This window comes from Myxine glutinosa, chromosome 2 (assembly GCF_964187855.1).
Source record: "Myxine glutinosa chromosome 2, kmMyxGlut1.1, whole genome shotgun sequence".
In the NCBI taxonomy this organism is placed as follows: Eukaryota; Metazoa; Chordata; class Myxini; order Myxiniformes; family Myxinidae; genus Myxine; species Myxine glutinosa.
In genome coordinates, this window is record NC_136262.1 from 7425124 (window position 1) to 7441587 (window position 16464).

The 16464-nt window shown below is 48.4% G+C and overlaps 1 protein-coding gene across 1 annotated transcript in view; it reads right to left on the minus strand.

Moving 5' to 3' along the window:
• LOC137422075 (solute carrier family 12 member 2-like) overlaps positions 1 to 16464 on the minus strand; it is a 222851-nt gene that overhangs the window by 40709 nt on the left and 165678 nt on the right. The window contains exons 20-23 of the mRNA XM_078772946.1: positions 14180 to 14296; positions 11808 to 11915; positions 9408 to 9519; positions 9156 to 9242 (exon numbers count right to left, since the gene is read on the minus strand). Coding sequence (XP_078629072.1) covers positions 9156 to 9242; positions 9408 to 9519; positions 11808 to 11915; positions 14180 to 14296 — 424 coding nt within the window. The remainder of the gene's footprint in view (positions 1 to 9155; positions 9243 to 9407; positions 9520 to 11807; positions 11916 to 14179; positions 14297 to 16464) is intronic.

Below are 16464 nucleotides of genomic sequence, written 5' to 3' on the forward strand. Positions count from 1 at the left end.
CCAGCCAATTCCTGTCATCATTCCCCGTGTGAGTCTGTCTTTTGTTTGTTCTGTCCCTGGGTTAATTAAGACTGTAGGTAAGCTAGCGTTGCACTGTGTATCTAATCTCGTCTGTAAATAAACGTGACTGCTTTCTTTTTGCTTGTGTGTATAATAAATCCAATTACTCTTCTGTCCGTCTTCTCGTCTTATTCCTTTTCCTCTTTGCATTCGGTCGTTTTAGAGTTTTCCAGATTGGGCAGCTGCGGTGCGATACGGCCAAAGTTTGGGGTGAATCGGGTGAGTTGGGGAAGAATCGGGGGAACTGTTAGTGTTAGGTCGCGGTAATACACCACCGCTCGGTCAATATAACATCTTAACCGCGACAGTAACAATTGGTGTCTGGGAGTGAGATACGGACCCGAAGCGCGCTTAACGCGCTCAAAATTACAAGCTGCTGGAAATTTGTGTTGTTTTACAAAAACCCGAATTTTGAAATCGCGCCATGGCTGGTCAAGGCGATCGGATGCCGGTGGGTGAGCTAGAGGAGGGGTTAGGAGTAACCCAGGATCAAATGGAGGGGAGCAATGAGGAGGCGGTTGAGGGAGTATCAGACGCACAAGATGGCGTCCTCGCGCACGTGGTTGTTGCGGCACCAAATTTAGCCGCGCCCATGGTCGCGGTAGTCGAACCCGAGATGCCAATGAATTGGAACCTGTTTATGAAACAGATGATGGCCTTTATGGTAAAAACAGATGATAATTTCAAAGGGATGGATGCTCAGGGTGAGCGATTGGAGGGCCAAATGGGGGTAATGGGGAACCGGATGGATGCTCAGGGTGAGCAATTGGAGGGCCAAATGGGGGTAATGAGGGACGAAGCGAGGGGTACCGGTGAGGGATTAGAAAAAAAATTTGAGGGGTTAGATGATGGGATAAAAGAGGTGAAAAATGGGTTAGTGGGGTTAGAAAATAGGATGGAGGACAAATTGCGGGAAATAGGGGAACAATCTGCCCGGGAAATCAAACGAATGGGGAACCAGATAGAGGAGGTGCAAATCGGGTTAGAAAGTAAACTGGATGCTCAGAGGGATGAATTGGGACAGATGAGGGTGGCATCTACAAAGGAGATGGAGGAGATGAAAGAGGAGATACGACGAGGTGTAAGTGAGGAGGTCTCGGGGGTACGCGAGGAGGTAAAGCGAGGTGAAAAGCGTATAGAGAAAGAGGTGAGGAATAATACGGCTAGGTTACAAGGGGGAATAGAAGATCTGACGGAGGAGGTGGAACAGCTGACGGAGGGACAAAAAGAACTAGTGGAGCAGGTACAAAAGAACACTGCGGTACTAGGAGGGTTAAAGGCGACACAAAAAGAAATTAAAAATGACTTAATAGCGACACAGAGGCAATGTCAGATGGTACGTGAGGGACTGACAATGAGGTTGGACGAGGTGACAGAGGTAATGGAGACGAAGGACCGGCAGGTGAGGATGCACATAGAGACGGTCAAGGTAGCCTTAGAGGACGAACTTGAGGAGACGCACCGGGAAATAAAAGAGGTGAAGCAAAAATTAGAGGAAGTGGAAGAAGAGGTGAGTGAAATTAAGAAGAGACGGACAGAAACTAAGAAAGAAATCCAGGAGGAGGTAATGGAATTGGTACAAGGTCGGTGCTCAACTCATAATGTGATGCTCACTAACCAAATAAAGAGGTTGCAGGTGGCAAAAGAGGTGCGGAGACGAGGTGCCAAGGTGAGTGGCGAAATATTCGGCAATGTATATGATGTGAGGGGAGCTTCAGTCGGCTTGGGGGTTGATTTGGATCCGGGTGTTCGTGAGAGGCCGTTGGTGAAGTGTGTGACAGGTACCGTGTGCGAAAGAGGAGGTGTGCGAGAATGTCCGACTCTGGGGTGTGTGAGGAAAAAGTGCGCGCCGAGGAGTGAGTGTGCTGTCGAGAGTGAGTCGGTCGTAGCGCGTGTGCGAGGGGGTACATGGAAGCGCGGTGTGGTAAGTGTTACGAAGGAAGTAACGAAAGAGTGTGCGCAAGAGGATGCGCGAGAAAGGTGTGTAACGGACAGGTGCATGAGGAAAGAGTGCGCTGTCGAGAGTAAGGGTGAGTGCGCGACCGAGAGTGGAGGTGAGAGTAGTGAGAGTGACACGGAGCGTGAGTTGGTTGTGACAGGTGAGCGAGGATGTACACCTGGAATGGAAGGATGCACACCTGGAATGGTAGAGCGTGTGGGGGAATGCACACTTGAGTTGGTCGTGAGGCACGTGGTTGGGTGTGCGAGTGAAAGCACACCTGTGATTGTCACAGAGGAGGTGACCGAAGAAGGGGCGCGAAGAGGTGTGTTGGTGAGGTGTGCGATCGACGAATGTGTGCCAAGGTGCTCGGTGGTCAGGTGTGTGACCAAGTCGGTGAGCGGAATGAGTGTACCTGGGTGTGTTAGAGAAGGTACGACGAGGAGCATGGGAACAGCTGGATGTATGGGCAAGAAAGGGGTAGCGTATGCGTGTAAGCATGCAGGTGAGGCATCGACGGTAACCGGGTTAGCGGTTAGAGCGACTTATAGCCGAATCGGGCCCTCGGTGCGTGCCGGGCTTCGCGTGCCGCGAGAACCAGCGGGGATCCGAGCCACGGCGGGTTCGAAAGGACCGCCGTACGCGATCCACGCTGTGCCTCGCTTGGAACGGCCGCGTCCGGGCTTCACTAGGCGGAGCGGGCAGCCCGATAGGAAGGGTCGTCATGGCGACCACTTTTTGTTGAGACGTGCCGGCAGGTCAAGATCGGGACATTGGATGGCTCCACGCCGAGGTGGTGCGTGGGATCTCGGCCCGGGTAAGCCCCCGTCCCTGCCCCGAATGCGGGACGTATCCAGCCGCCGGCACCAAAGAACCCGCGTTCATTGCTCGGCTGTACGAAGCCGAGCTTTAGAAGGAAATTGGCGCACCGAGAGGATCTAATAAGTAGACGGGTGATGAGGTTAGTGTTTTGGACCCAAAATTAGAAAAAGGCAAAATTTGATGATTGGTACGGTGATTAGCAGTAAATGACAAATTTTTGATTTGTTGGATTTGGACGAGCGAAATTGATAGGACCTCCCCGATGTGGTGGGATGGCAAATCCACCATCCCTCACAGAGGGGGGCAAAGAAGCACTAGCTTATGGGGTTGATGGCAGTGAAAACTAGCCCGGGTGGGTTAGGATATTGTGTGTAGGGATCTAGCGAAGATGACATTAGGTAATGTTAAGGTTAGTTAGTGACAAGGATACCTGTAGTGGGGACGCAGGTAGAGTAGTGTGGATTATAATGACGTGGGAGCGCAATAGTTTAAAGGGACGACTGGGAAGCGCAAGTTTCAGAGGGGAGTAGTTAGATGAGATGATCCCGTGTGGTTGAGAATTGAACAGGTGTGTGGAGCAGTGTATGAGGGAGTAGTGGTGATTGCGTGTTGTGTTGACCAAATGGTCTAGGAAGAGGAGGAGGGTGCAGGTGGCACCAGGTATGATTGCACAGGTGTGCAACGACAGGTGAATGGAGAACAGGTGTATGGAATAAATGGTATGGAGTATTGGAATGGATGGTCGTGGAGTGAGTATGGTGGAAATTGTGGAGTGGAGTGGATGGTGCGAAGGTGTGAATGGGGGAAGAGTGGACCCCCATCACGGATACCCGGGGCGGGTAGTGTAAGTGTTAGGTAGAGGGTACAGGTAAATTGTGGTTGGATATTGGCATCTGTGGTGCGGGTGAAAGAATGGTCTTTGGATGGGTGCATTAGTGTTGTGGAAATGGCTGGGCGTGTAGCCTGTTAGTGTGTGTAGTTGGTTGGGCGCTCCACCACTGTGAGGATGTCGGCCAGGTGAGGCCGCAGGTGGGCTCTGGGAGCCGGTAGTAGTTGTTGTGGATGGGGCCCGAGGATCCGGAGGACGGACCCGGGTAGCCCAGTGCCAGAGGGCACCGAGTGGGGTGACAGAGCCAGGAGGGGCTTTCCCCAGTTAGTTAGGTTAGGGTGAGGAGCTAGGTAAGCTCGGGTGGCAACTGCAGTGGTGGAGGTGTGCAGGTGGGTAGACCTGCTGGGAGAGCTACACGTCGCAGCCCAGAAATTGTGCGAGGGCACCGGGAGATGAATCGGGGGAGTGAGACCCCAAATTGAGAAGCACCACAGTTTGGTCAATGGGAATTGGTTTTTAGAACCCATAGTGTAAGTTGGCCAATGGATTGGCAGGGAGAGACCCCGGGTAGTGTAAAGTGTGTTAAGGTCATTTAGAGGATAGTTAGGATTGGAGTCTCCTCGCACCATCTGCATCCACTCACCTGAGGTGACAGGTACTCCACACCATGCCATGTTTTGATTATTTTTTACTGTGCAAATGTTTGGATTGTGAGACGCATCATGACGTGGGTGTGACATTGTGCTTTGTTGTTCCATCTCTTCCTCCTTATGAGGATTGATGACGAATTGGGTGATGGCAAATTTTGGATAGTGGGGGAGTGAAGACGAATTTGGTATAAGGGAAATAAGGGGAAGACGTGACGGTAGCGACGGATTGGTAATGTGTAGATTTTTGTACATATGGGGTAAGGGCAAGGGTAGTGTAGGTGACAGGGGGGGTGACGTACGGTAGGGACGAGCTTTCTCATTTCGCTCTCCGTACGCATTTCGCCTTGCATTGCCTTATTGACGTGTACCCTTGTGACCTTACCCCTCGCTCATTTCTCTTGTCCCCCTTTTGTCTCCCACATGACCTGTGCGCCATGGGGCGCCGAGGGGAGCGTGCGTGAGTCGGCCATTGTGCGCCCGGAACTCTCAGAACCAGCTGTCTGCATCGATGCACCACATTATGGACCACATGTCTGTGGCCGAGCACCACTTATGGACCCCATGGGTTGGGGCATGGCCCCTCTGCTGGAACCAGCCATGAGGGCCCGAAATCTTGCTGGCGGACCTTGGCCACAGGGCACCGATGCCCCACAGGTGAACCACACGTAGTCGGCCCTGTGGGCCATAAATAAAGAAAATAAAATGGACACGTTGGGCACACTTTATTGCAAATAGGCCGCCAGTAAGAAAATGAAAGAAAGACAACAACTGGAAGACAATAATAATAACCAGCAGAGGGAGCCGAAGAGCAAGAAATCACCTGCAGGGTTAGGGGTTGTTGATTTATTTTTTATTCTTGAACAGTGATGACTGCACCGATTGGTGCTTGGGTGTGTATTGGTGCGTTTTTGGGTGCTTTAATGGTGCGTCGATGCAGAGCAGACTGTCTCCTCCCCAGAAAGAACAATCACAGGTCCTGGGTTAGTTTTGTAAATAAAAATAGCGTCATTGTAAATAATGCTCCCCACCGTCAGTGTATAGTTTGAAGACAATTCCGCAATTCGGTTAACTGTGGGCGTAAGTCTGTTAGGCAGGGTGCAATGGAGCAGCGGGACACATTTATTTATGTTTTAAAACTGTCGCACTCAGGGTCAGGTTAAAAGTAGAGGGAACTACACCTACGTGTCACACTAAATAAAAGTTGTAGGCCCGGGACGTGCCTAAGAGGAGGAGGATGCAGTGTTGTGGATATGAGGACTGTATATTTTTTTGATTGTGTGCTTTATTATTATTATTATTGTTATTCTGCGCCTCCTGCCTCCGGAGCTGTGTAAAGGTCAAAGGGCATCCCATAATTAGTCCACAAGCATACACGTCAGCCAATAATAGAATACCCCTGTTCGATAGTTATATCTTATTCTGTGTTTTAGGGTAAGGCTGTGTCTCCCATTAATTGAAGTACAGTACTCCATTGCACCAGTGAAAGAGATAGATTCCCTTCATCCCCATTCCCAAAACCTCCATTCCCCCTTTTCGTCGTTTGGCAATTACCTCCCCTCCAATAACCGCCATTGACCACGAGGCAGGGTCGGAGAAGAAAGGCGTGTCTCCACCTCGTCATAGAGGGGAGGAGTGAGCCAGCCCCACTCGACCAACCATGAGCCAGGGGTTTGGCTAGAGAGGGCGGAGGAAGAGCGATCGGGGAGGTTCGCAAAGGTTGAGGGGCGGGGCCTATATAACCCACAGCGCGACACTCCCCAAGCAGTCCAGCTTTAAAGAAGAAAGAGAGGCGCTGAGAGGAGGGAATGAGCAGGCGTGACCGCAGCTAAAATCCGCAGCGCGACGCTCCCAAAAGAGAAGCTGAGACAAGCTTTGAGAGATGAGCTTTTACCGGCAGACAAAAGGGAGCCCAAGCCGTTGAGAAGAGAGAGGGTCCAAGAAGCAGAGCTGAGTTGTGTGGTTTTGGTCGTCAGTGGTTGCGTTGTGGTGGTCAGTGGTTGCGTTGGTTGCGTTGAGTTGTCGGTGGTGAGGAGTGATTGGACCAAGAGAACATAGAGAACATCCAAGGAGAGGACATCCCAGAAAGCACAAAGCCTGTTGTAATCCTGGAAAAGCAGCGGCGGCCACAGCAGCAACAACACCCAACAGCCGCTTGGGGCCTGGACGGCGGTTTCGAGCAGGGCCACAAAGGAACGGCGGCTGCTAAACGCGCCGATCGTGCTGCACAATACAGCTCCAAGCCATCCTCTCCTTCCAGCCAATTCCTGTCATCATTCCCCGTGTGAGTCTGTCTTTTGTTTGTTCTGTCCCTGGGTTAATTAAGACTGTAGGTAAGTTAGCGTTGCACTGTGTATCTAATCTCGTCTGTAAATAAACGTGACTGCTTTCTTTTTGCTTGTGTGTATAATAAATCCAATTACTCTTCTGTCCGTCTTCTCGTCTTATTCCTTTTCCTCTTTGCATTCGGTCGTTTTAGAGTTTTCCAGATTGGGCAGCTGCGGTGCGATACGGCCAAAGTTTGGGGTGAATCGGGTGAGTTGGGGAAGAATCGGGGGAACTGTTAGTGTTAGGTCGCGGTAATACACCACCGCTCGGTCAATATAACATCTTAACCGCGACAGTAACAATATATATATATATATATTGTTGCGGATCTCAGAACGTCGGCCTCCCCCTTACCAAGGGGGGATTAATCTCCTTGTCTTTTTACGAGCCGACGCGATCCGGGGCTATCACGTTCCTTCCGGTCGGTGTTAAATAGGGTTGTAAGCCGAATTAGTCGTATTACCTAAGTACTAACACCGGCCGTGAAGCAAGGAAATAACCTCACCCAAACCACGGTTTCAGTGGACACGCCGAGCGATTAGCGAGCCGCGATTCGGGCCGTTAACAGGTATTAACCCGATCGGAGCGGTTGTGATCGTGCCACGCTTACCCAATTGAGAAATCACTAAGCCGGTCGAATTAAGAGGAAAACAGGAAGAACAGGTAATTTATTACACTTTGTACAAACTAGGGCATGCCCGTACTATATATATATCTAAAATTATATCCCCCCCCCCCTCTATTTACATGAAATGGTTTGGTCCATTCGCAAAGCCAAAGCGAACGGCTTGCGAGTACGGTGACAATCCCCCCCCTCTATTTACATGAAATGGTTTGGTCCATTCGCAAAGCCAAAGCGAACGGCTTGCGAGTACGGTGACAATCCCCCCCCTCTATTTACATGAAATGGTTTGGTCCAAAGCGAACGGCTTGCGAGTACGGTAGAACCCCCCCCCCCCTCTATTTACATGAAATGGTTCGGTCCATTCGCAAAGCCAAAGCGAACGGCGAACGGCTAAATCGCCATAGCTCGGTAACTACTTGTCCGATTAATATGAAACCTTGAAAAGGCACATCCTCAGGTCCCCAGCAATATACCTGGCAAGTTTCAAGTATATGGGACCCGTGGTTGTCGAGAAACAGCGGTCACAGACACACAGACATACACACACACATACACACACACATACACACACACACAGAGATTACTGGAATTATAGATAGATAAGAGGAGGAAAAGAAGCAATGTACAGGGAAGAAGAAGAAGCAGATACACAGGGCAGCCTTATACAGTCTTATACTTATCCCTGGACATGGGCCCGTTCACACTCAATCACACTCTCAGACTCACTCACACGGGGTTTGTAGATGGTCGGGTTGAGGGTCCACCGATGGCGTCCACAACTCGCTCCGGTCCCCGACTCGTACCACGAAGCAGCTGGTGATGGTAGACGGCAGGCAAGATCTCCCCGTGTCGGTGGCGCGGATCGGACAATTATACTGGGGGGGATCGGTAAGCTGGCGATTATACTGGCGTACGTAATAGTTGTACCGGCGCCTTACACGCGCTCCCGGTATAGCTCGGTACAATGCGCCACTTCCCCAAGTCCTACGCAATGCGCCGCTCCAGCAATGCTTTCCCAATGATGTCACCAAAGCCAAGCCAAGTCCCAGTTCTTTGCCACTGCCGTATGCACGCGAGTCATTCTCATATATTGAGTGCCGTTCAGTCCTCTTGGTAAAACGCAATCGTGCAAGTCCTTGGACAGTCCTTTACAACACTGCAGTCCTTTGTAATCGCATCAGTCCTTCAGAGGGCTTTGCGCTCGCGGTTATATAGCGCCGCTTTGCGAACCCTCTCGAACCTCTAGCCACGCCGTTTAACCATGCCCACTCGAGCCCTGGTTGGTTGATAGGGTCTTACCGGCTCCGCCCTTGATGTCTGCCTGACGTGGCCACACCCCCACCCGTGCGCTCCGCCCCCTTTTCGGGCCTTACCTCGTGGCATTTTGGCTGGTTCGAGCGAAAGCCCAAGGGCAGCGAACGCTACTGGCAAGCAAGGTGCAACAACTGCGAGCATCCTAATGCGAGGGCAATGGGGTGCAGACTGGATGGTGTGCAATGGAGTCGATTGGAGGGAGGGCTGCAGAATGAACGGGGCCTACTCTTATTTGTTTTACACAACGTAGCTGATTTACTAGGGAAATGGCCTTATCCTAAACACATACTATGACATAACTAATGTTCTAAATGGGCCTACGTGTTGTTTGTGGCCTAACTATGGGGTGCAACCTTTAACCTTTAATGATGTTACCTGTGTGGGTTCTCAAAACCGCAACAATATATATATATATACATATATTGTATATAAAATTAATTATATACAAGAACACTGAATGGGGTTAGGTGTTCCATGAACTCTAGTTACACAACAGGAAACATGTCCAACTGGAGTTATAGACTATAGAGTGTACCCACCTCCATGAGGTATTGAAAGCATGCCATCAGTACTTAAGAGATGCATGGATACCTGCACTGAGATGGTCGGCTGTTGATATCCCCAAGAACCTCGATGTGGGAGAAGTCGATGCGAAACTTGCTGAGCAGGGACGCCATCCTTAATGAGCAGGCAAAAGTAAACGAAACATTTTCAAACGTTAAATCAGCTGAATTTACACAAAATACTGTCGACTAGTTTGGCAAAAGAGTACGAGTAGGTACGGGTGAGATCGGCCGATTAATCGGGCATGGGTGGCATCGGTTGAAAGGAGGGACACCTCACATGCGTCTGTCTTGGTCGATGCGAGAAATCTTCCCTCCGATAAAAATCCGGATGCGACAATTCCGCCACTTCTTCTTGGTCGTGAGGAGATGTGGGATGAGCAAAGTGAGACCTGCATACAAAATGATTACACCGATACATAATTACCAATCGTCTGTCCCATTTATCTTACCTGACCATCAACGTGCTCAGGCAGATACGTCACACGTATGAGATTTTGTACTCCTTCAATAACCCAGTCAGGTTGTTATAATATATCACATTAAACTATAAACTGTCTTGTTTATGTAAAAGGACATCGAATCACAAACTCCTGGCACCCAAGTCTAGTTGTTAATATCGTGAAATTCATTCTTCCGTGAAGGACGTTTTCATCACAATGAGACTTTCGAAGAAGCACGTGACGGAGGATTTTTTTTTCAGACACAATCGAGGCTCATGGAAGAGTGAGGTGACGCAGGAGGTTCAAAAGGCAATGCAATGGCAAACTTCATATATCTGATCTACGATTCCGATGTGTGAAGAATTAAATTTATGACGTCATCGGTCACGTGGTCTGGCAGCCAACTTGGATTTTTTTTTTTTTTTTTTTTTTGTATACTGAATCGAGGCTCGTGAAAGAGCTGACATTTACTTCACAAACAAATCAACCAGACAAACAAAATATATAAAAAGAGGGAGCGGAAGACAAGAGAATGGGAAGCACACAAACACTTGAGAGCACACAACATTTAAGAGCAGGGAGATGTGTGGGAGGGAGAGGGCTTGGGGGGAGGAGGCGTGGGAAGGGGGGGGGGGAATTTGGGGGGGAAGGGGGGGGGATTGAAAATATAAAACCTGGTGTTGGCCAAGCGGTTAGGGTGCCGGCCTGGGATCCTGGGATCCTGGGTTCGTTGGCTTAGCGGTTAGGGTGCCGGCCTGGGATCCTAGGATCGATTCTGGGTTCGTTGGCTTAGCGGTTAGGGTGCCAGCTTGGGATCCTAGGATCCTGGGTTTGTTTGCTTCGTGGTCAGGGTGCCGGCTTGGGATCTTAGGATCCTGGGTTCAAATCCCGGTCGATCGCTGAATTAACACCAGGGGGTTTGACTCAGCCTGTCATCCTTCCGAGGTCCGCAAATTGAGTACCAGTTCACTGGTAATTCCCTGTGTGTCGCAAAAGGCGACAAAAAGGGTTGGCGACAGGAAGAGCATCCGGCCATAAAACATTGCTCCAAAAAGGGGTCCAAGGTGCCCGAAAAAGGCCAACCCCTGCTCTGCGGGGAAAAATGGCCTCTAAAGGTGGTTCTATTCCCCTTCATTGACACAATTTATCCTTACTGTGCACAAAGTAGTCGTTTCATATCCTAATAATCCATCAATAAATGACAGATAATGGCAATTTATGTGACATAACAGGGTGCCTGGATGATAAAGGTATCTGGACCATAATAGTAGCGTGTTCAGTTAACGATGTTGAGAATGAGTATTGTTGTTCAGAATGAGCGTGTAAGGAACCACCTTTAGAGGCCATTTTTCCCTGCAGAGCAGGGGTTGGCCTTTTTCGGGCACCTGGGTCCCCTTTTTAGAAGCAATGTTTTACAGCCCGATGCCATTCCTGCCGCCAACCCTGTTAGTCACCTCTTGTGACACACAGGGAATTAATTACCAGTGAACTGGTACTCAATTTGCCGACCTCGGAAGGATGACAGGCTGATTGACCGGGATTCAAACGGTCGATTCAGCGATCGACCGGGATTCAAACCCAGGATCCTAGGATCCCAAACCGGCACCCTAACCGCTAAGCCAACGAACCCAGGATCCTAGGATCCCAAGCCGGCACCCTAACCGCTAAGCCAACGAACCTAGGATCCCAATCCGGCACCCTAACCGCTAAGCCAATGAACCCAGGATCCTAGGATCACAAGCTGCACCCTAACCGCTAAACCAAAGAACCCAGGATCCTAGGATCCCAAGCCGCACCCTAACCGCTAAACCAACGAACCCAAGATCCTAGGATCCCAAGCTGCACCCTAACCGCTAAACCAACGAACCCAGGATCCTAGGATCCCAAGCCGCACCCTAACCGCTAAACCAATGACCCCAGGATCCTAGGATCCCAAGCTGGCACCCTAACCGCTAAGCCAACGAACCCAGGATCCTAGGATCCCAAGCCGGCACCCTAACTGCTAAGCCAACGAACCCAGGATCCTAGGATCCCAAGCTGCACCCTAACCGTTAAGCAAATGAACCCAGGATCCTAGGATCCCAAGCCGGCACCATAACCGCTAAGCCAACACCAGGCTAGAATGAGCGCGTGAGGAGAGACTATATACTCTACCGAGTGCCCTTCTAGCTTCACATAAAGTCATCAATTGCTTTAAATTCCTCAAACTACAACCGTTACTCCTCCCCTTGCCATACCCCCATCATCAAACAGCCACCAGACGTCGATCGTTCCCGCAGATTGTGCTCGGCCAAATCTGCGGCTGGAATCCAACTGTGTCTTTTCCTTGTCCGTCAACTCTTCTCCTTGGGAAGAATAGGGGAATGCAGCAACATGGAAATGACAAACTGATTCATCTTAATCAAATGGATGTAGCTCAAAGTGCAGCTTGTACAAAAGCATGTGCAGGACACACAGTAGACAGCAGTGGGCATGAGTATAGACAATGGACAAATGCATACAGTATGTGTGATTTGAACATCATGGGTGAACATCAGGTTTCTCATTGGCCTCGTCTCTAATCATTGGTGTCAGTGTTTTGTAATTTTCGCATGATTTGGGTTGTTCTGATTGTTTGCCTCTACCTTGAGCAGCACTAATGAAAACATTATGTTTGCACAACTATGGGGGATGCCTCTTCGGGGTGGTTGTACCCCACAACGCAAGTCGGAGGCCAAATCTTCTCCATTCTTCCCTCCGAATGACTATCGATCCCCATGGACCGGCCCTTTCCCTCTCGTCTCTCTGTCTCTTCTCTCTCTCCCTCTAACTCTGTCATGGCCCTGAATTTGTGAAGGCGGGGATAGACCATCCTGGATGTGGGGAATCTCTGGGTCGCTCCTGGGAGATCGATCGGCTGTCTCCGTATTGCGGCTTTGTTCGAGATAACTGTCTGGTGCTATACAACACCACCAACAATAACAACATTATGTTTGTTAACTCACTACTGTTAAGCTTCCTAGATCCTAGGCTTCATGTCCATTTCGGCTTTTGGCCCCCTTTTACCTATCAGAGGCTCATTAATATTCTCCGACCTTGCTACTCTTTACAATTTTTAGTGTAGCAGCACATCAACAACAGCAGCAGCAGCAACAGCAGCAACATCAGCAGCATCAGCAACATCAACAACAGCAACATCAGCAACAGCAACATCAGAAAAAGCAACATCAGCAACAGCAACATCAGAAAAAGCAACATCAGAAACATCAGCAACAGCAACATCAGCGACAGTAGCATCAGCAACAGTTACATCAGCAGCAACATCAGCATCAGCAATAGCAACATCAGCAGCAGCAACATCAGCAACATCAGCAACAGTAACATCAGCAACAGCAACATCAGCAACAGTAACATCAGCAACATCAGCAACAGTAACATCAGCAGTAACATCAGCATCAGCAACATCAGCAGCAGAAACATCAGCAACATCAGCAACAGTAACAGCAACATCAGCAGCAGAAACATCAGCAACAGTAACATCAGCAGCAGCAACATCAACAACAGCAACATCAGCAACAGCAACATCAGCAACAGCAACATCAGCAGCAGAAACATCAGCAACAGTAACAGCAACATCAGCAACAGCAACATCAGCAGCAGAAACATCAGCAACAGTAACATCAGCAGCAGCAACATCAACAACAGCAACATCAGCAACAGCAACATCAGCAGCAGAAACATCAGCAACAGTAACAGCAACATCAGCAACAGCAACATCAGCAGCAGCAACATCAGCAACATCAGCAGCAACAGCAACATCAGCAGCAGAAACATCAGCAGCAGAAACATCAGCATCAGCAGCAGAAACATCAGCAACAGTAACATCAGCAGCAGCAACATCAACAACAGCAACATCAGCAACAGCAACATCAGCCAGCAGCATCAGCAGCAGAAACATCAGCAACATCGGCATCAGCAACATCAGCAGCAGCAACATCAGCAGCACAGCAGCATCAGCAGCAACAGTAACATCAGCATCAGCAGCAACAGCAACATCAGCAACAGCAACATCAGCAACAGCATCATCAGCAGTAACAACAAAATTTTGTATATTTTATCGTCAATAATGCTGGGAAAGAAGATATACTACATTGTGGGGAAGTATCCTGAAAGTTGAAATTTACATTTGTTATCTGTAATAATTAAAAGCATGCGGAGATATCTGGGTATAATTGGCCTACTTCCATCTCTTATCTTCCCCCATCCAAAACCTTGATCTTTTCTACCGCAGTTAATTTACCCCAGATCCACTTTTATGAAATACTTCTTTCCTGGAAGTCCTAGCAGTGTCCATGTGTTTTATACCTCTCACCCACCCCCAGACCTCTCCCTCCCACAGATCTCCCGATGTCCATGTTCTCTGCTGTTGTACTTGTGTGCTTCCCTCTCTCTCCCCATATTTTCTCCCGCTCCCTTTATTGTAAGTTTTGTGCGTGAGTTTTTTTTTTTGTGATTGATGTTAGCTCTTACACGAGCCTCGATCTTGCATACAAAATAAATAAATAAACTCATCAAAGAACAAAACTAAAGGTGTTATGGTGTTGCTTCTTTGTAAAATTAGCATCCCCACCTTTGCTCTTGTCTGAGCCCAGTTTCTCGTCAGCATCTTCAATTCTCTCAGACTCTTCACCCATGTCCTCTTCCTCATCACCTCCTTCCCACCAAGCACACTGTCCATTCGCTGTATCTAAAGGACAAGTATTTTAATGAAATGACATTTCACGAAAAGGCCAGAGGCTCGTTTTAAGACAAGTGTTTAAGACAAAATGGAGAAATCGATGAAACACTGGTACTGCACATGGGCTGGGGGAGGGATTCCATTGATGGGAGGACACAGGAAGAACCAAAAAGACTTTGGGTTTGGACCGACAAATGTGCTTCTGCTTTTACCGCAGTTAGTAAGGGAAACATGAAAATCTGTTAACTAAATTGTTACCAAAAACTTTCTTCACCAATATGTTTGTAAAGGTGTGTAATAACATGTGTTAAAATGTTGAAGGTCAACTCCCATGGGAAACCCAGAAAAAAAGCTGTTGAATTCGGGTACCGAAAAATTATTTTCGAGAATTTTTATTTTTTTAATCGGCCCTTAAGTAACTTATGAGGGGTCAAATAAGGGTTTTTCATGATTCTGAGTTGATTGTTAACATTTATATTTCACTTTTACATTTACACACAAAGTAGCTTTTATTTCACATACATATATAATACTCAGAGTTATTTCTCATTCACAATGTCAGAAGTTTCAACAGTCATTGTCTATGTCTTCTTCAGACTCAACAACATCATGACTGCAGTTTCTGCACGTAATGCCATTACAGACTCCACAGGCCGAGATGCACGTGACCCCATTCTTCTTGCAGCTGCATCGCCGGTTGCTGCAATCTCCATGACAATTACAGCTCGTGAACTGCAATAGCTCCTCAGGAGCCGTGGGGCCCAGTGTTGGAACTGGCTCATACCCATGCACACCTATTGTCCATCCATAGTCACTGGGGTTCAGAGACATGCTCTGTAGAAGGAAGGATCCGTGTATCCCAGCCAGTGGAACCTGTTGAGCATCCATTTTGACCCAAATCTATGATCAAGTTGTATGGCAAGCCCCATTTGGTGTGGCAATACTCCAGACCGAGGTCGACAGGCCTTAATAAAATTCTGCCCCCAAACGGCAACTCTTTCGTCTGTCTTGACAATCGGTCTCAAGAACATCTGAAGGCTTGCAGGAACAAGTGTCAGCTGACTATCGATGTCAGTCATACTGTGTGTGGTGGGGTATGACTTTGGACCTAAATCAATCAAGGCAATATCATTGGATATGAACTTGAGTGCCGTCTTTATGATCTGAGTCTTCTCATCTCCATGGTCAAGATTAGCATGATGCTCTCGCAGAATATTGTCGGTGCCATCTTTGAGACAGAGTACATCTGCCCTTCTTTCCTGTGTTGTGAAATACAAGGTGTCTTCGTATTTCTCTAGAAGTTTTATCTTTAGCCAATGCTTTAAATAAGAAAGGCTCTTCTCTGGTGACTGATCAAACTCCTGCAGCTTTTCATGGACTTGGTCCATGTTCATTACCCCATGCTCTAATTCTGAGTCTAACCATTCGCAGAATTCAATAAAAACTGCCTCTCGCTCCTCATCAATACTCCTCTGTCCTCTCTTCCTTTTTCCTTCCTCATCAGTCTTGGACAAACTGTCACCTCTCGCAAACATAAGTTTGCATCGCAAATGGTACAGTGTTTCTTCTGCTACCAAGTCGTCGATCCCTTCCAGGCGTCCAGTGACTTCAGTGCCCCAGTCATCCCCGCGACTCCGTGCTGTCTTCAGCAAGCTTGCCTTCAGTGTATCTGCAGTCAAATTATCTGGCACTCTGTATTTCTTTCTAGCTTGTGCTGGATTATTTTTGTAGAGCTGGGCTGGTTGGTTGCAAAGAATGCATACATCCTTATACAGGAGGTCAACTGACTGTGATCTTCTAGAACTGCAGCCAGTTGATGAACTGAACTCACAAGTAGTGCGTCTTCTCTTCAACTTTGATGACTCTTTCTCTGCCTTTGATGCTTGAGCTGACTTCTTGGTGGTTGCAACAAAGTTGTTGTACAGATCATTTTTACACTTCTGGTGGTACCTCAGTTTTCCTTCCTTTTGAGCCTCCTTCATACGTTCCACAACAGTAACATTTTCGACAGTTTCTGCTTGTTTCAATAAAGTTGAGTATCCCTTTGGAGTTGCCTGTATGAGCCTTTCAGCTGGTGTATCCGAGCGTGCACAGATGAAGCAATTGAGCACAGGTGGAGTAACGTCTTCATCCATATTGCTAGACTCCATGTCCTGCAAAGTAGAAAATGAGATATA